Source organism: Chiloscyllium plagiosum, chromosome 17, assembly GCF_004010195.1.
Source record: "Chiloscyllium plagiosum isolate BGI_BamShark_2017 chromosome 17, ASM401019v2, whole genome shotgun sequence".
Classification (NCBI taxonomy): Eukaryota; Metazoa; Chordata; class Chondrichthyes; order Orectolobiformes; family Hemiscylliidae; genus Chiloscyllium; species Chiloscyllium plagiosum.
In genome coordinates this window covers 54,644,395-54,664,092 of record NC_057726.1, presented here as the reverse complement: position 1 = coordinate 54,664,092, position 19,698 = coordinate 54,644,395, and the positions used below count along the sequence as shown (strand labels likewise).

Genomic DNA, 19,698 nt, shown 5'->3' with positions numbered 1-19,698 from the left:
GAGCTCTCATCCCGAAAAGGTGGTGGAAACAAAGTCTTTTGAATATTTTCAAGACAGTGGGTGGTCAGATTCTCGTTAAGTAAAGAGGGCAAAACATTACCAAGTGTAGATGGGAATATGGTTTTGAGGTTCCAGTCAGATCAGTCATGATCTAATTAAATGGTAGAGTAGGCTTGAGAGACCAAGTGGTCTAGTCCTGCACCTTTTTTGTAGGGGCACATGGCACTAATGTGATTCCCATTGAGAGAGGTACAAAAACAACAATCTTGGATCGCCAGCACTTATTGAGTATCCCTCGGAAGGCAGTGAAATTTCATCCACACTAGTGTGAGACTGGCATCAGAATGATGGGTTTCCTTTCTTAAAAGACATTAGTAAACCAGTATGGGATTTTGGCTGTCCACCAGTTTGGTCCCTTTTTACTGATAAATGGTTATATTAATGGTATTGCCAGTTCTCAGATTTTCTTTTAAGGGAGCATTTCATTTCTCAAAAGGCTACAATGGGATTTGAGCATGCTCCCAAGTCCAAGCCTCTAGATTGGAGTACAGTAAAATTTAATTATTTTTGCTTGTTTTAAGTCCATGCTTTATAGAAGGAGGTGGTATCAGGGGTGTGTTTGCATCTGTATAATCAATATACTTGGATGCTTTGTGTGTCTGATTGCTTTTCCTTCTCAGAGGTTGCACCTTGGTAATGAATTAATTAATGTCCCATTTTCTTCTTACTTTAGTGTACACCAAATAAACTACTGCAAAAGAACAATTCTGGCAGTAATGCCCTCTGAGTTAAGGGAATACTGTTCCTACACTAGCCTCCATAAATATGTTCCTGATGTTAACATTTATTTATACCTTTGATGAGAAGCTGTACTTTCCTGGATGAAGCTTTCATTCCTACACTGCACTGATTCCAAATATTATTCCGTTGGGAATAGCCATGTGCTGCATGTTTTAATTTCATATCTGGAACAATGATGTGCTGCCAGATTTTTTTTTTGTGTGTTTTGGGTTCCAAAGTAACTGGGCATTGAATTTCAGTGAGTCAACTTTGCAGCTAGCCCCAGTAAGTCACTCTGAGTGGAAGCAGACCTTGGCTTAAGGGTCACTTAATTCAAAAATTCTGTTTATAAACTAAGTTGATGTGGGTCTGGTGCATTTTAAACACTGATAGCTATGAGTTTGATGTTAGGAGGTGGGACATTGGTGCTGGATTGCTAGTTGGTCATGTCAGAGTTTGTATTTACTGCTTATGGTAGATACTGTATCAGAAAACAAAGAAAGCATGCATTGAGGAAAAGGTCATTTGGTCCATTAAGCCCGCTAATTGAATGTTAGTTTTTCCTGGCCTGCATAGCTCAAGACCACATCACATTGTGTACATAACCACTGAACCAATATTAATTTGATGTTAACTTGCTGTAAGCACATTTGCAATCTTGACACTTAAAGCAACCTAGGAAAAAGTGAGGACTGCAGATGCTGGAGATCAGAGCTGAAAATGTGTTGCTGGAAAAGCGCAGCAGGTCAGACAGCATCCAAGGAGCAGGAGAATCGACGTTTCGGGCATGAGCCCTGAAGGGCTCATGCCCGAAACGTCGATTCTCCTGCTCCTTGGATGTTGCCTGACCTGCTGCGCTTTTCCAGCAACACATTTTCAGCACTTAAAGCAACCTGTTCAGACATGTTATGACACACCTCTGGCACAGGTGGGATTTGATCCCAGGCCTCCTGACCCGAGTTAGGGACACTACCACTGTGCCACAAGAATCCCACAAATGTTTAATATCTTTGCTGCTGTTTAATATCCAGGTTATCTCAATTCAATAGCCCAGAAAGACTTTCTATCCTAAATAAAATGAATGGGCCATGTTCTGAAACCACATTAATATCATGTTAATGTTGTTAACCATGCTGATTACAAGTTCAACCTTGTCTGAGGCTTGGTAAACTGACTCAGTTATTGACCCTGTTATTAGACTCTTTCATAGCCTCCTCACCAGAGAAGAATCTGCCATCATCAACATTTACAAATTGTTGCATAAAATTAAATCCAGACTTTAGCTCAAAAATGAGATTTGAAAACACTAAAACCTTTGGAAAGAACTACCAAAACTCCATGATTTTATTTGGGTCACTGAATGCTGATTGCAGTTTAAATTTTTTTTAAATTAGCTAGTTGTAGATGGACTATTTATCTGAAGATCACATGATTTTCTACTTCCGCAGTACAGGAGCTATTCATTGTTAAGGTTGCACAGGAAACGTTGGCTTGATTTGCAGATGGGGATGAGGGGAACTTACATTTGTTTGGAGAGTACAGAATGTTAGTGTGTGAGTTAATTTTTTTTATTTACACAAATAAATATATTGGAAAGCTGTTTTAATTGGCCCAGTTCGGAAGGTATGGCACTGTGTGGAAAGTGCTGTATAAATGCCAAGGTCATGACTTTTCCTGTGGGAGACTTCTGTGAAAGACAATTTATAACTTTTACAGGACTCCACTTTATTGTAACTCGCATTTCACAAACAGGATTCTTCACTTTTAGTAACTCTTTCCCATCTGAAAATAATTCAGATAAATATTCTTTCCTGTTTTCACTTTGATTATTGGGGTTGGAGGGAAAAGGTGAACTGTTTTACACTTTATTGACTGCTAATGTATTCAGAATATATTTGAGTATACTCTGGGTCTGGAGGATGTATTTTGGGAGAGTTGTATAAGTTAAGACAATATGGTAAGTGTATGGTCATGCTTTGCTGTGTACTGATCAGATTAACCTGTATACTCAAAGGGTATGATTGTAAGTCAGAACTCTGCCGAAGTACAATAGGGAAGAATGTCAGTAAGTAACAAGCATGTTTGGCTGTCGTTAGACTGAGATGAACTTCAAGCACATGCTTATGAATTAGTCTGAGAATCTGTCTCCATGATCTAACTGGATATTGTACTGAGCGGGATGGTTTGAAGCAGGAGTCTATTTTTAACTATTTAAGGAATCCAGCTGGTTATTAAAGAAAAATTAATTCAGCAAAACACGCTTTTGTTCATCTTTGAAGGAACAGCATGGCTTAATCATCAGTTTGTGAAGTTCATTCTTGTTTTTTCTAATTTATTCACGGGATGTGAATGTTACTCGCTGAGCCAGCATTTATTGCCTGCTCCTAGTTGCCCTTGAGAAGGTGGTGAGCTGCTTTCTGGAATCACCACAGTCCCTGTGCTGTAGGTTGACCCATAATGCCCTGACGAAGGGAATTCTGGGATGTTAACCCAACAACAGTGGAGGAACAGTGATATATTTCCAAGTCAGGATGATGAGTAGCTTAGAGGAGAACTTGAAGGCAGTGGTGTTCCCATGTAAGTTGCTTCTGTTTTTAAATGAAATAATTGTTTGCATCTCTGCCCTGAAGATGGGTGTGACCCACAGCAGTGTGATCACTGCCACAGGTAGAGCAAGTAGGCAGATCTTGAATCCACTCCAGTGGGAGCTGGAGTCTAGTCCCATACATATCTGTTCCACATCAGTCGTCAAGCCAACTGACCCTCCAGGTAGTCCAAGTTGCTAGGGCAACATGACCTTCTACATGCATTTTGTAGTCTGGAGCAGTGAATGAGGATAGTGGTTCCAATTTTTTTTCCATCTCATGGTGACCAAGAATCTCTCCCTGCCACTAGCATATGGACTTACATATAGATACTCATAAAGTCATAGAGATGTACAGCATGGAAACAGACCCTTTGGTCCAACTCATCAATGCCGACCAGATATCCTAAATTAATCTCGTCCCATTTACCAGCACCTGGCCCATATCCCTCGAAACCCTTTCTATTCACACACCCATCCAGATGCCTTTTAAATAATGTAATTGTACCAGCCTCTACCACTTTCTCTGGCAGCTCGTTCAATACATGAACCCCACTCTGTGTGAAAATGTTTTCCCTAGACCTTTTAAATCTTTCCCCTCTCACCTTAAACCCAAATCTGTTTGGCTAGTTTATGTGTACACCTTCCAGGCCATCCATCAAGATTTTGACTTGAACCTAAATAGAGATGTTATTCGTGGCTCCATATGACCTCCTCACCAAATAATTCGAAACCCAATTAATTTAATTTGCTTCTGGGTTTGGTGAATTTAATCATTTGGAAATGAAAGGCAATATATTCATTTTCTATTTGTCTTTGGAAGGCATTTGACATCCCATTCCTCTCAAGTATTGATTTGATTCACCTTATTAGTTGTCTTATAAACTGTCTTTCAAGGGACAGTTGTTTCTATATATGGTGCCATATTGTTCACGAACAATATAGAAATAATTAGAGAAATGCACTATTTCTATAAATTGTAGGTTTGTGCTTTAGAGAGCTGACAGGAAGCAGCCAGTGATGAAAACTTGTTCCATAAGTTATTGCAGGGATCCCCAGGTCAACTCTTCAGGAATTGAACATTGTCACATGACCATCTGGAAACACTCCTGGATGATATTTCACTCATCTCAAAATAATCTTACAGCACAACTAACACATCATTTTAATTTATGTTGTCCTTACCATTCCCTCAACCAATTCTTGTTTAAATTCTACTCCAGAACTACTGGTCTTAAGTTTAAATTTAATTTCAAATTTTGCTTGTTTCCAAATCTCAGTATGGCCTTTCCTTTTTTCTACTTATTTAACATACCCCAGCCTCTCTATCTCTATGAAACATACGCTCCTGTAGTCTGGCATCTTTATGGCTGTCCTTTTAGCTGCCTAGGCTCCAAACTCTGGAATTATCTCCTTTAACTCCCCCAATACCTTCTCCACCTCCCCCTTAAAAGGTGGCACAGTGACTCAGTAGTTAGCACTGCTGCCTCACACCACTTGGGGCCAGGGTTCGATTCCAGCCTCAGGCGACTCTATGTGTGGAGTTTGCACATTCTCCCTGTGTCTGTGTGAGTGTGCTCTGTTCCTCCCACAGTGCAAAAAAGTGCAGGTTGAGTGGATTGGCCAGGTTAAATTGCCCAGAGTATATAGGTTAGGAAATGCAGGATTACGGGGATAGGAGGGGTCAAGGTGGGATGCTCTTCAGAGGGTCGGTGTGGATTTGATGGGTTGAATGGGCGAAAGTGAGAACTGCTGATGCTGGAGATTATAAACGAGAGTGTAGTACTGGAAAGGCACAACAGGTCAGGCAGCATCTGAGAAGCAGGAGAATCAACGTTTCGGGCAAAAGCCCTTCATCAGGACAGGTTGAATGGCCCACTCCACTCTGTAGGCCTTCTTTGAATTATCTATGAAAAACAATCTTCCTCTTTGATTGGCCCGTTGGTCATTTGTGACTCAATATGAAATTTTGCCTGCTACTACTCTGGTGAAAATGTCAGGGGTTCACGTTACAAAATTAAAAAGGGCTCTTGCCTGAGTGAAAATTGAGAGCAAAAAAGACTTCTTCACACAGCATGACTCAGAAATCACAATTACTGTTATCTGTCAATGATGAAACGTTGCTATAGGGCTTGTTCAGCCCCACCATCCCCAGAGCTGTATTGCAACGGCCCAGACTTTAAAGGTTGAATGTGTAAACTCAACAGTTTGTATACTTCACCATAGTTGGGGGTTGAGGGGAGTGGGAGTGCAAAAGGGACATAATTTTAATGACTCGACCATGTTAAAATACTAATTTGTGGTAACTGGGCACTGTGGCATCATAATCAACGAGCTGTTTATGCTGTAAATGATCCAGATGGCAAGATTATGCCTGGCAACAAATGTAGGAATGTGTTGTTTGCTTTCTTGAAGTGCAGTCCATGCTAATGTTGCAATGAACTCGGTTAGTGAATTTACCTTATAAGGACATGAACAGTTCTATATCTAAAGCTAGCATGAAAAGTTCTCAATGTGCTAGAGACTCGCCTTTGGCTGAGGTCAGGGAGGTGGGACAGAGTATAACTGAGCAGGTAGCCAAGAGGCTGCTGCAATACATTCAAACTCTGGGAGAGCCCTGTGTAATGCAAGTAGTTCTCCTCCAAGTGAATACTGTGCATCAAAAACAAACACCATCTTGCCTGACCTCTGAACATAATTGTGCAATAGAGCTGCAGTGATAGTGTCAGACTTCTTCATGTCTCATTGAAGACATCACCACACTTTATGACCCACTTGAACATTGATCTTGTAAAGTCCCAGCAGATGTTCTAAAACTCTGTGTGCATTCACAGATCAGCTGATGGTAACAAATGACCCAGTTTTTGTTGCTTTGTCCTGCTTTATATTTGGATTGATGCCTCTCCACTGTTGTCTCTTTGTTTCATCGTTGACAGATAACGGTAATTGTGATTTCTGAGCCATCATGTGTGAAGAAGTCTTTTTCACTCCTTGTCAGTGCAGATTGGTCAATAAAGAGAGGAAATTGTTGTTAGTTTCCCTATGGGGAGTGAAGCATGAGCAGCAGTACAGCAATAATGTTGTATATAGGTACACTGATAGCACAGTAGGGGCCCACTGTGCATTAACCACTGAGGAGTCAAAGGAAGCACTTACCAGTATATTGTCGCCTGTGTTTGGGCTTTGGGAATAGTGAGAGCAATGCATCCATCGGGAAGTGATGAATACTTTATTTTAAAAGAATACAATTTCCAGCCTCCTCTTGTTGTTTTCAGACAGCACCCCCACCACCTGTTTTCACTTTACGGTCTCCTGTGCACTAGTCTCTAACCACAAAGGGTGACCCCCCCCCCCCAAAAAAAAACCCTTCCAGCTACCTCCCACTTCAGAATAACACCGCCATTTCAGGCTTGCTGCAGTGCTCCAGTGAGACTCAACACAAGCTACGTGAACACCAACTCTTCTTCAGCTGATGTACCTAACAGCCTCCCAGGATTGAATTTAACAATCTCAGAACGTGAACACCCTCCGTGTCCATTACCCTTCTCTAGGTCCTGCTTTTTATTGGTTGCTCCTGGCACAGCCAACCCATTTTCAGTAATTTACCTATTTCGTTGGCAGTCTACCCAGTAATTCTCTCTCTCACCTTATCTCTGTTTGCCTATTCCTTTAAGTATTCAGTAGTGTGTGCTTTCTTTTCCCATTTGCGCGCTCTCTCTCACACACAAGACATGGACGCCACCCACTCTAATCCTGTCATCAGCATAAATGCCATCCTTTCCCAGCTGTGCTCTGTTCTGACAAAGGGTCGCTGGATTCCAAATGTTAACTCAGTTTCTTTCTCTCTCTCTCTCTCTCTCTATACAGATGTGTGCAGACCTGCCGGGTGTGTACAGTACTTTGAGTTTTTGCTTCTCCACCAGGTCCTCCATTTCCTGGTTTCAGCAGTGATCTTGAATGGAGAATATTTGACAGAGTAGTCTTTGCTTTTGAGCTTTTCTGCCTTATTGGTCATTCTGTTCAACAGGGCACCTTATTATAGAACTTTTGGCGTGGGGAGGCTAGATGAGACAGATCTTTTTTTCAGTAGAATTCATGACATTGGAATAATGCCGCTAGAAACTTTGAATGGTAGCGGTGAATCTTCAGTTTAGTTTAGCCTGTTACTGCTGTTCCATTGAAGCTATAGAAGGATGTATTTGCATTTTAGCTTCATTCATTAGAACAGCCTGAGTTGATCCAGCACCATTGGGTCAGCTTTTACTTGACCGCATGGTCTGCTACTTGCAGCTGTGGACCATCAGTCAGGCGAACTTGCACAGTGTGCAATGACAGACTCTGCTTGATTTGGACTGTTGAATAACTAAAATGATTCTGTTGTCTCTGAGGCCATCACAGTTGCCATGACATCCCAGCAGGTCACCTATGGCAGCTTTGCCATCGTTGAACCTCTCTGAATATCTCCACAGTTCTGGTCACATCACACATAGAGCATAGAACATTCCAGCGCAGTACAGGCCCTTTGGCCCTTGATGTTGTGCCAACCTCTGAAACCAATCTAACGCCCATCTAACCTACACTATTCCGTTATTATCCATATGTTTATCGAACAACCATTAAATGTTGGCGAGTCCACTACAGTTGTAGGCAGGGCATTTGACACCATTACTACTCTGAGTAAAGAACCTACCTATGACATTTGTCCTACATCTACCACCCCTCAATTTAAAGCTATGTCTCCTCGTGCTAGCCTTCACCATCCGAGGAAAAAAGCTCTCACTGTCCACTCTATATAATCCTCTGATCATCTTGTATGCCTCTATTAAGTTGCCTCTTAACCTTCTTCTCTCTCATGAAAACAGCCTCAAGTCCCTCAGCCTCTCCTCGTAAGACCTTCCCACCATACCAGGCAACATCCTAGTAAATCTCCTCTGAACCCTTTCCAAAGCTTACACATCCTTCCTATAATGCAGTGACCAGAACTGTATACAATACTTCAAGTGCGGCCACATCAGAGTTTTGGACAGCTGCAGCATGATCTCATGGCTCCAAAACTTAATCCCTCTACCAATAAAAGCTTACACACCATATGCCTTCTTAACACCCTATCAACCTGGCAGCTTTCAGCGATCTATGCACTGAGATCTCTCTGCTCATCCACTCAACCAAGAACCTTACCATTAGCCCAGTACTCTTCATTCCTATTGCTCCTTCCAAAGTGAATCACCTCATACTTTTCCACAATAAACTCCATTTGCCACCTCTCAGCCCAGCTCTGCAGCTTATCCATGTATCCTGTGACATCCTTCAGCAATATCCAAACTCCACTGACCTTAGTGTCATCTGCAAGTTTATTAATCCACCCTTCCACACCCTCATCCAGGTCATTTATAAAAATGACAAACAGCAGTCGCCCCAAAACAGAACCTTGTGGTACACCACTGGTAACTGAACTCCAGGATAAACATTTCCCATCAATTACCACCCTCTGTCATCTTAGAGCTAGCCAATTTCTGATCCAAACCACTAAAACACCCTCAATTCCATGCCTCCGTATTTTCTGCAGTAGCCTGCCTTAGGAACCTAACCAAATGCTTTACTGAAATCCATATACACCACATCAATTGCTTTACCTTCATCTACCTGTTTGGTCACCTTCTCAAAGAACTCAATAAGATTTGTGAGGCACAACCTACCCTTCACAAAACTGTGTTGACTATCCCTAATCAAATTATTCCTTGCTAGATGATAATAAATCCTAACTCTTATAATCCTTTCCAAAACTTTGCCCACAACAGACGTAAAGCCCACTGGTCTATAATTACCAGGGTTGTTTCTATCCCCCTTCTTGAACAAGGGGACAACATTTGCAATCATCAACCTTCTGGCAGTATTTCTTTAGACAATGCACAGAGACTACAGAACTTGCATCCAGTGATGTGCTCTGACACAGACCTGCATTTAATATAACACACTTACAGCCAAGCACATACTCCTGTCAAAAAAAGCAGAAATTGCTGGAAAAGCTCATCAGGTCTGTGGAGAGAAATCAGAGTTAATGTTTCAGGTCAAGCGACCCTTCCTGAGAACATACTTCTGTTCCCAGGGTTCCTGTAAGTCAAACAACTTCTTTTGAGATTTTTGTATAAAAAGAAGAAATTTTAACTTGAAACTTATAGGAGAGAAGCTAAGCTCCAGGCAGGAAGGAGAAGAGGAATCAAGAGAATGGTGCAGTCAGTCACTAGAATTTCCAAGAAGCTTTGGACAGGAAAGTTACAAAGCTGACTGTTTTTGAAGGGAACTCCAAAGAGAAGGATCAACAATGGAAGTAGCAGGAGTAATTTTCAATCCGAGAAATGGAATTGTTCTAGTTCAAGAGGAAGGCCTGTATAGCATGGTTATGGAGGGATTCTGAATTGAAGATAATGCTTCATCTTTGTGGTTAATGGAATCTCTGGTAATGGGGAAGGACCAAGATGGACACTGGGATCAACTCTAGTGAGCGACTAAGAATTGGGAGATTGACTGGAGCTCATGAGATTATTGGGGATACACATGCTTGAGGTGATGAATTTTATAGGGTAGGATTTCAGTAACATTGAATAAGATGGAAAGCATTCTGGAAATGAGATGTGATCTCAGCTGAAGTCCTGACCTTGCGGATTCCCTTGCACTCCAGTCTTGCACATTTGCATCAAGCAAATACTGTTAAAGAGTTTTACTGCTAGGTCTGGCCGGTCCTGCCCCGGGGTGTGGCCGGTCCTGCCCCGGGGTCTGGCCGGGTCCTGCCCCGGGGTCTGGCCGGGTCCTGCCCCGGGGTGTGGCCGGGTCCTGCCCCGGGGTCTGGCCGGTCCTGCCCCGGTCTGGCCAGTCCTGCCCCGGGGTGTGGCCGGGTCCTGCCCCGGGGTCTGGCCGGGTCCTGCCCCGGGGTGTGGCCGGGTCCTGCCCCGGGTTCTGGCTGGTCCTGCCCCGGGGTCTGGCCGGGTCCTGCCCCCGGGGTCTGGCCGGTCCTGCCCCGGGGTCTGGCCGGGTCCTGCCCCGGGGTCTGGCCGGGTCCTGCCCCGGGATCTGGCCGGGTCCTGCCCCGGGTTCTGGCCGGTCCTGCCCCGGGTTCTGGCCGGGTCCTGCCCCCGGGTGTGGCCGGGTCCTGCCCCGGGGGTGGCCATTCCTGCCCTGGGGTCTGACCGGGTCCTGCCCCGGGTGTGGCCGGTCCTGCCCCGGGTGTGGCCGGTCCTGCCCCGGGGTCTGGCCGTGTCCTGCCCCCGGGTCTGGCCGGGTCCTGCCCTCGGGGGTGGCCGGGTCCTGCCCCCGGGGGTGGCCGGGTCCTGCCCCGGGGGTGGCCATTCCTGCCCTGGGGTCTGACCGGGTCCTGCCCCGGGTGTCGGGTCCTGCCCCCGGGGGTGGCCGGGTCCTGCCCCCGGGGGTGGCCGGGTCCTGCCCCGGGTGTGGCCGGTCCTGCCCTGGGGTGTGGCCGGGTCCTGCCCCGGGTTCTGGCCGGGTCCTGCCCCGGGTTCTGGCCGGGTCCTGCCCCCGGGGGTGGCCGGGTCCTGCCCCCGGGGGTGGCCGGGTCCTGCCCCAGGGGTCTGACCGGGTCCTGCCCCGGGGTCTGGCCGGTCCTGCCCTGGGTTTAGCTGGTCCTGCCCTTACATTTTCCCTTGCGCTCAAGCAAATATTGCCAGTGAGCATTTCAACATCCACTCTCTCAGCCGCCATGAATTATGTCCGGCCACCCCCGGGGCAGGACCGGCCAGACCTAGCAGTAAAGCTCTTTAACAGTATTTGCTTGATGCAAATGTGCAAGACTGGAGTGCAAGGGAATCCGCAAGGTCAGGACTTCAGCTGAGATCACATCTCATTTCCAGAATGCTTTCCATCTTATTCAATGTTACTGAAATCCTACCCTATAAAATTCATCACCTCAAGCATGTGTATCCCCAATAATCTCATGAGCTCCAGTCAATCTCCCAATTCTTAGTCGCTCACTAGAGTTGATCCCAGTGTCCATCTTGGTCCTTCCCCATTACCAGTGATTCCATTAATGTTTTCAGGTTTCTTCCAACTCTCTCAAGAATGTTTTCAGGTTTCTTCCAACTCTCTCAAGGCTTCCCCTCACACAGAGCCATTGGCCTTCCCGCTTTCTCAACTCCACAGACCTTCATCTGAGTTCTGTCTCCAACGCCTGACTGCCTTCTAATTCCTAGAACCTCTGTCTGACCTCTAACAGCACAGAGCCACAGCACTTGATTCCTCCCTGAGTTCCCTGCATGGAATCTGTAGTTCAGCAGTGCAGCCAACTGCAGCTGTCTACCCATGGTCTCCTTTCGCATCCTTTGTCTCTTTCTGTAACCTTTGAACTCCTCACAGTGGCCCTTAAACTATTCTGAGCAACTTATTGTAAACCTTGCAATCAACCCCATTCTAGGGCAGAATTGAATGTGGCTACCTAACAACTGTTCTGTAGCACCGAATTGATGGACCAAATGGCTTCCACTGGCTGTGGAATCCCAATGTCCACAGTTACTTCGCTGGTTTGAAGTGGGTCCAACAGATTACAGTAGTTTGTAGCTTTGTGTGTCTCCGTAAACTGCAGAGATTTGTCGAAAGCATGGAGGGCCTGATTCCAGATTCTAATTAGATGCATTTATTCTTGTCTTTTTTTCCATTACTGAGAGTCCAATTTTGAATGATCTAAAGCAGCCCCATTAAAATTAATGCTCAGCAGTTCAGATGGCCTCTGCGGAGATAAGCTGGGTTTAACATATTAGGGCAATGACCTCTCATTAATCATAAAGTGGAAGCAGAACCCAGCTAACTGGGCTTATACTCTCATGGATCTTGTCAGTCACAGAAGATCCCAAAGCTCTAGTTTGGACGCTTCTACTTTAGATCATCTTTTCTATTGGAAGAAACCACTTGTGCAGTGCTCTTAAGCCATTTTTGTTTAAACACTGCAGATGTGAAGGAAATCCTCGTTGGTAATTACTGTGACCAAATTGTTTTTTTTTAATGAGTGTTATTTCGGAGTATTTGGCGTTGTGCATTCCTCCTGGCCTTCACTGTGTATTTAAGAGATAACTAAAATGCATTCATCATGTAGAGGCTGTTGGACTGTCACTGCACAGTAGTGATTTATACGACCTCTTAACTCCATTTTACTTTATACCCAGCTTCATTATGATGTTTGAGTCTCATCCACCTCCAACAAATAGCAGAATTCAACCCCACCGAGCAAGAGGGGCAGTGAGGACGATTTGGGGTATAGGGCAGATGATTGTCATTGGTGATTCTTCATAGTTTTAGTTATTAAAACAACTATGATTGGCCACTGTATCTACAGTGATTGTAGTTTGAGTATCTTTGTGGGGAGAGGAGTGATTTGCTTTCTTAAATCTGCAACATCCTTTTGATTTTCGATTTGTTTTCACATAGAAAGTGGTGGGTGCCTGGAATGCACTGCCAGTAGTAATGGTGGAAGCAGACATTTAGCAGCAGTTAAGGCACATCTTGATAGACTCATGAACAGGTGGCAGACAGAGGGATACAAGCTGTGTGCATGGGCAATAAGTAGTGGGTCTACATAAGGATTTGGAACCAGTGCAGACTTGGTGAGCTGGAGGGCCTGTTCCTATGCTGTATTGGATTGCATTGAGATATAATTGTGGTTCAGAATTACAGAACCATTTGCTCCATAACTTAAAACATTTATTTTTGTTTACAGAAAAGTTGTACAACTCAACCGGCCCTGATTTAAGAAGATCACTTTTCTCTTTGAAGCAACTATTCCAGGTAATGTACCAGTCCAATATTGAAATGTAATTTACCGAATTGTTTATAGTTGCGTAGAAATTCGTAATAAAATTATGACAGTGTAAAAGGCCCAGCCTACCCATGTCAGTTTTTATCCTCCATGTGTACGAATACATCTATTTAGTCGAACTGTTCTTGATCTCTTTATCTCCATATGGTCCTTTTTAGAAAATCATTTCATGGGATGTGAGCATTCTTTTGGACCAACCTTAAGGATAAAGCTTGGGAAGCATTACTTTAGGTACTCTAATGGTGCTGTTAAGGAAGGAGTTCCAGGAGTTTGACATAGTAATAAAGGAATGGTGATCCATTTCCAAGTCAAGATGGTGTGTGACTTGGAGGTAATAGTGTTGCCACGTGCTTCATGTTAATGTTTTTCTAGATGAAAGAGGTCATAGATTTCAGGGTCAGAGAAACTTTCTAGGGTGGCCTATGATGAGAGAGTGAATATGTAAGACAGAGAATGAGGGTCATGATTAACTTTTTCTGTCCTGGATGTTGAGCTTATCAAGTGCTGTTGCAGTCATATTCATCAAAGCTAATGGAACATATTCCACCATACTCTTGATGTGTGTCTTGCAGGAAGGGGAAAGTCCTTGGGGGATCAGGAAATGAGTCATCCAGCACAGAATTCCAAGTCTCTGACCTTCTCTTGTAGCCAGAGTATTTACGTGGCTGGTCTGGTGAAGTTTCTGGTCAGTGGTAACCACCAATCTCTCTTATTGGCGATTGTCAAGACTTGGCTCTTGTGTGGTGCAAACATTGTTTAACAGCCTGAGTCTGAAAGTTGTGCATTTGGGCACAGACAATCCAAATTGAATCTGGAGCAGTAATGTACTGTAAGGTCCCACTGTTAGCAAGCGATGGAGTCCTGAAAAACATCACAAATGGCAAAAGTATGAACCTTAAAAACAGTTTGGAACACAAATCAATGGGATAGACTCCAGCCAGTCGGCACCCATTCCCTAACTATTTTTGCAGTAAGGTTTTAATACTGTTTGCGATGCTGCCAGTACAGTAACAGCCTTTGGGACCTATTTAATCCATAAAGCAATATCATTCAGTGGATGGATTTTTCCATCATGTACACAAGGTGCCTAGTGTTATTATTGTGTGCACTTACGACAGCATCAAATTCATATTAAGTTAACTGGCTCAGAGTGACACCATGCAGCATGTTGAAGTTACAATGCAGCATTCAGTTTTTATTTTAAAACTGATCAGCCACAGTCACCCTTCCATTATCTTGTTTCCATCTTCGGTCTTATATTTGCTTATATTTGTGAACAGTCAAACACAGCATTCCTTGCAAACAAACGTGGGCTCAGCGCTGTAAGGTAAACTACAGGTAAAGTTTCCAATCTCTTATCAGACCAAAGGACTGCTCTCTCATTAGAGAGACACAAGTGGTGGTTTAACGTGAGGGTGACTGTGCCTCAGGAGAGGTAAGAGATTGAGGGGGCAGGACCTGCATGGTAACCTCAGCCGGCACATGGATTTATGAAGGGGAAATCATGTTTGACAAATCTGTTGGAATTCTATGAGGATATAACAAGTAGAGTTGACAAGGGGGAGCCAGTTGATGTAGTACATTCGGATTTTCAGAAAGCATTTGACAAAGTCTGGCCCACCAGGGCTATGGGCCAAAAAATTGGGAATTGGAATTGATCTTTGACCGCCACAGACATGATGAGTCTTTCATTCTGTAAATGTTTATGAGTAGAGAAATAACAATAAGTTAGAGAAACAGTTTGAGATGCACAAGTTTCTTTCTCCCTTCCCAACCAAGTCCCCCTTCTCCGATACTGGGGATATAAGTCAGTTGTGAATTCTCTCTTCTTACAACTTAGTGCAACTCAAGACTGGAGACTGGTTCTGCTTCCCAGTTGTTGAATCCCTTTGACGTTCAGTGGTACAGCTCAGTTCCCAGTTTGCACCACTGCCACAACAGCAGCTAAACACACGTGCTTGTCCGAATGCGAGTAAGGGTCATAGAACCATAGAATTCCTGCAGTGTGGAAGCAGGTTATTTGGCCCTTCGAATCCACACCGACCCTTCCAAAAGCATCCCACACAGACCCCCCCCCACTACCCTATCCCTGTAACCCCACATTTCCCATGGCTAACCCACCTAACATGCACATCCCTGGACATTAGGGGCAATTTAGCATGGCCAAGCCACCTAACCTGCACATCTTTGGACTGTGGGAGGATACTGGAGCACCTGAAGGAAACCCATGCCGACACCTGAAGAATGTGCAAACTCCACAAAGACAGTCACCCGAGGCAGGAATCGAACCAAGGCACCGTGAGGCAGCAGTGCCAGCCACTTAGCCATGCTGCCCATTCCCACACTTTCATATTCATTTGGCTTTATTTCACAAAAAAAAGTGAAACCTCCAGTGCTGCTGCCTATAGCAAGGAGAAGATGATATAGAGGCTTCAGAGAGATATAGTTTCATCCCGTGAATTAAATGTACAGTGAGGCTTAATTGATACTAGGGAATTTAAACAAACCAGAAAACAGTGACAGATAAACAGAGGGTGGTGGTGGAGGGTTGTTTTTCAGACTGGAGGCCTGTGACCAGTGGAGTGCCACAAGGATCGGTGCTGGGTCTTCATTTATATAAATGATTTGGATGTGAGCATAACAAGTATACGTTAGTAAGTTTGCAGATGACATCAAAATTGGAGGTGTAGTGCACAGCGAAGAAGGTTACCTCAGATTACAACAGGATGGGCCAATGGGCTGAGAAGTGGCAGATGGAGTTTAATTTTGATAAATGCAAGGTGCTGCATTTTGGGAAAGCAAATCTTAGCAGGACTTATACACTTAATGGTAAGGTCCTAGGGAATGTTGCTGAACAAAGAGACTGGTTCATAGCCCGTTGAAAGTAGAGTCGCAGGTAGATAAGATAGTAAAAAAGGTGTTTGGTATGCTTTCCTTTATTGGTCAGAGTATTGAGGACAGGAGTTGGGAGGACATGTTGCAGCTGTGCAGGACATTGGTTAGGCCACTGTTGGAATATTGTGTGCAATTCTGGTCTCCTTCCTATCGGAAGGATGTTGTGAAACTTGAAAGGATTCAGAAAAGATCTACAAGGATGTTGCCAGGGTTGGAGGATTTGACCTATCAGGAGAGGTTGAGTAGGCTGGGGCTGTTTTCCCTGGAGCGTCGGAGGCTGAGGGGTGACCTTATAGAGGTTTATAAAATCATGAGGGGTATGGATAGGATAAATAGACAAAGAGTCTTTCCTGGGGTGGGGAAATTCCAGAACTAGAGGGCATAAGTTTATGGTGAGAGGGGAAAAATATAAAAAAGACCTAAGGGGCAATGTTTCACACAAAGGATGGTATGTGTATGGAATGAACTGCCCGAGGAAGTGGTGGAAGCTAGTACGATTGCAGCATTTGAAAGGCATCTGTATGGGTATATAAATCGGAAGGGTTTGGAGGGATGTGGGACAGGTGCTGGCAGGTGGCACGAGGTTAGGTTGGGATATCTGGTCGGCATATACGAGTTGGACTGAAGGGTCTGTTTCCGTGCTGTACATCTCTATGACTCTGTCTATGATGTGAACATAATTAAGGTGCGATGCACACTTACACAAGGCATCAAACTTATTGTGAAAGAGCGAAGTTATTTAGGCTCATTGCCCACTAAAGGAAGATTTCAGGTTGAAAAACTGAAATAAATAAAATTAAATAAAAAAGTTCACATAAATCTGAGGATTTTTTTTTCCCATAGAAGTATAGTGTGTAAAAGCCAAGAGGTAATGATGAAGCTACAGCAAACCTCAAGACGCTAATTGGAAAATTAGAGGAAGCATATTGAAGTTTAAAATAATGTGAGACATAGATTCACAAGGGTCCTGGTGCATGATAATACAAATATGAGGACTTAAACAATTCAAGCTCATTTAATCAGATTGTAGAGGGATATAATTGTGATATTTATTATAAATGGTTGGGAAAAGTAGATTGAACAATTTGAACACACAAAGAGTTTAGAATGGGGAGCTATCGATAAATTACTTGTGAGATATTCGGAACAGAGAGTAGGTTAAACCCTTTTACATAACGAGCTGTGAGACTCTTTCATTCTCTTGAAATTCAAGGTTTGAGGAAGAAACTACAGTAATCTGCCATTAACAAATACAGTTCCCCACGCTTATCATTCTCTGCATTATATCACCCATTGACACCAGTGGTCAATGTCCATTTATCTGTGGTTTCTGGGAGCCAAGAATATGATGAAAGAATGTTCATAAAAATAATCTCGAACTAGACATTCCATACTGATTTCAAAGGCTTCAAATGGAATTTATGGAATGACAAACATAAAACCACGGCCATTAATGTTGTCCAAAATCTATGTTATAAGTAAAACTAACATCTTATTTTGTATACTAACATTATATAATGTTTATTTAAATAGCACTACAGTCACTTTCAGAGCTGTTTACATAGAAACATAGATAATAGGAGCAGGAGGAGGCCATTCAGCCCTTTAAGTCTGCTCTGTCCTTCATCACAATCGTGGCTGATTGTCCAACTCAATAGCCTAATCCTGCTTTCTCCCCATTACCTTTGATCCCATTCACCCCAAGTGCTATATCTAGCCGCCTCTTGAATACATTCAATATTTTGGCATCAACTACTTCCTGGGGTAATGAATTCCACAGGCTCCCCAGTCTTTGGGTGAAGAAATGTCTCCTCATCTCCATCCTCAGTGGTCCACCCCGAATCTTCAGACTGTGACCCCTGGTCCTGGACAAACCCACCATCGGGATCATCCTCCCTGCATCTAACAGTCCTGTTAAAATTTTAAGTCTCTATGAGATCCCCCTCCTCATTCTCCTGAACTCCAGTGAAAACAATCCTAACCCAGTCAATCTCTCCTCACACGTCAGTCCGGCCATCCTGCAAGCAGTCTGGTAAACCTTCGCTGCACTCCCTTAAGAGTGAGAATATCCTTCCTCCGAAAAGGAGACCAAAACTGCACACTATATTCTAGGCGTGGCCTCACCAAGGCCCTGTATAACTGCAGCAACCAAGTCCCAGCTCCTGTACTCAATCTCTCGCAATGAAGGCCAACATACTATTTGCCTTCTTTACTGCCTGCTGCACCTACATGCTCACCTTCAGTGACACCCAGGTTCTCTCAGTACTCCCCCCTCTCCCAATTTACAGCCATTCAGATAGTAATTTGCCTTGTTTTTGCTTGCAAAATGAATAACCTCAGATTTATCCAAAGTATACAGCACCTGCCATTGATTTGCCCACTCACCCAATCTGTCCAGATCATGCTGAAGGATCTCTGCATTCTTGTCACAGCTCACCCTCCCACCCAACTTGGTATCATCTGCAAACCTTGAGATGTTACGTTTTGTTCCTTCATCCAAATCATTAACATATTTTGTGAAGAGCTGTGGCACCCCACTAGTTACTGCCTGCTAATTTGAAAAGGAACCATCAATTCGTACTCTTTGTTTCCTCTCTGTCAACCAGTTTTCTATCCATCTCAATATACTTGCCCCAATCCCACACTCTCGGGCAAACTCTACCTGACGATAAAAAGGAATTCCTCTGAGTGAGTTTTGGTCAGGGTAAAGTGTAAAGTGGGATAAGTTACTATTGACATGATCCTCCTGTTTTGCCCAGCTGGCTGTGACAGCCCAGCAATGTGGTGCGATAGAGACAGAGTAATGTTGAACACCAGTACCCCTGCAAAGACTGGCAGAGTGTGTGAAGCACAATTACCTGGTAGAATGCAGCAAAATCTTCCACACTCATCACAGTCAAAACAGGTCAGTACCGGCCCTTTTGGCAGTTCTGCATTCTTCTGTCGTACATGGATGTACATTCTGCAGCTTCCTCCTAAAACAGTAATATCCCACGGAGGACTTGCTACCCCTGCCCAGTGCTTTTCTGTTGGGTATCTAGGAACTATTTGCTGTATTAAAGGAATGTACAAATGCAAGTTGTTGTAGCAAAATAACAATCAGTTCCCTGCATTTGGTGTTCTGTGCTATCTGACAATCTAACGGAGCAGCTTACAATCCAGCATCTAATTTGTGTTTTATGGTGTCCATGGTATGAAAAGAACAATATTGATGGATGGTTTAGAAGCTATGGTATACACTGTATAGTTGTACAAAGGAATATTGGCTTTAAAGTCTGTCTAGAGTCAGAAATGCTGAAAGCCATAGCACAGAGCTTCAATATCATAAAGCGCTTTGTCCCTTTAATATATTGCTGGAGGTGCTTCAGTGGCAGGTGCAACTTTTGAACAGAATGAATAATGACACTGTAACTGTTGAAGATTAGTGTGAGCAGCCAGCAGAGCGCAGTCATAACTTTGATGCAATGTGAGTTACTTACTTAAACCTGTGCTACGTGCTTGTATATTTTACCCAGGAAATCTCAGATAGATAGTGCCACCAATTAGAGATCTTGCCCACAAATACCTTTTTGCCTCCTGATGGCTGACAACTGACAATAGATGTCATTATTTTCTCCCTGCT

General features: G+C 43.8%; 1 protein-coding gene across 3 annotated transcripts in view; it reads left to right on the top strand.

Annotated features, from left to right (window-relative positions):
- Positions 1-19,698, top strand: part of fhod1 (formin homology 2 domain containing 1) — a 313,847-nt gene that overhangs the window by 123,992 nt on the left and 170,157 nt on the right. For all 3 annotated transcript variants that reach the window (XM_043707126.1, XM_043707128.1, XM_043707127.1), the window contains exon 4: positions 13,083-13,150. In XM_043707126.1, coding sequence (XP_043563061.1) covers positions 13,083-13,150 — 68 coding nt within the window. The remainder of the gene's footprint in view (positions 1-13,082; positions 13,151-19,698) is intronic.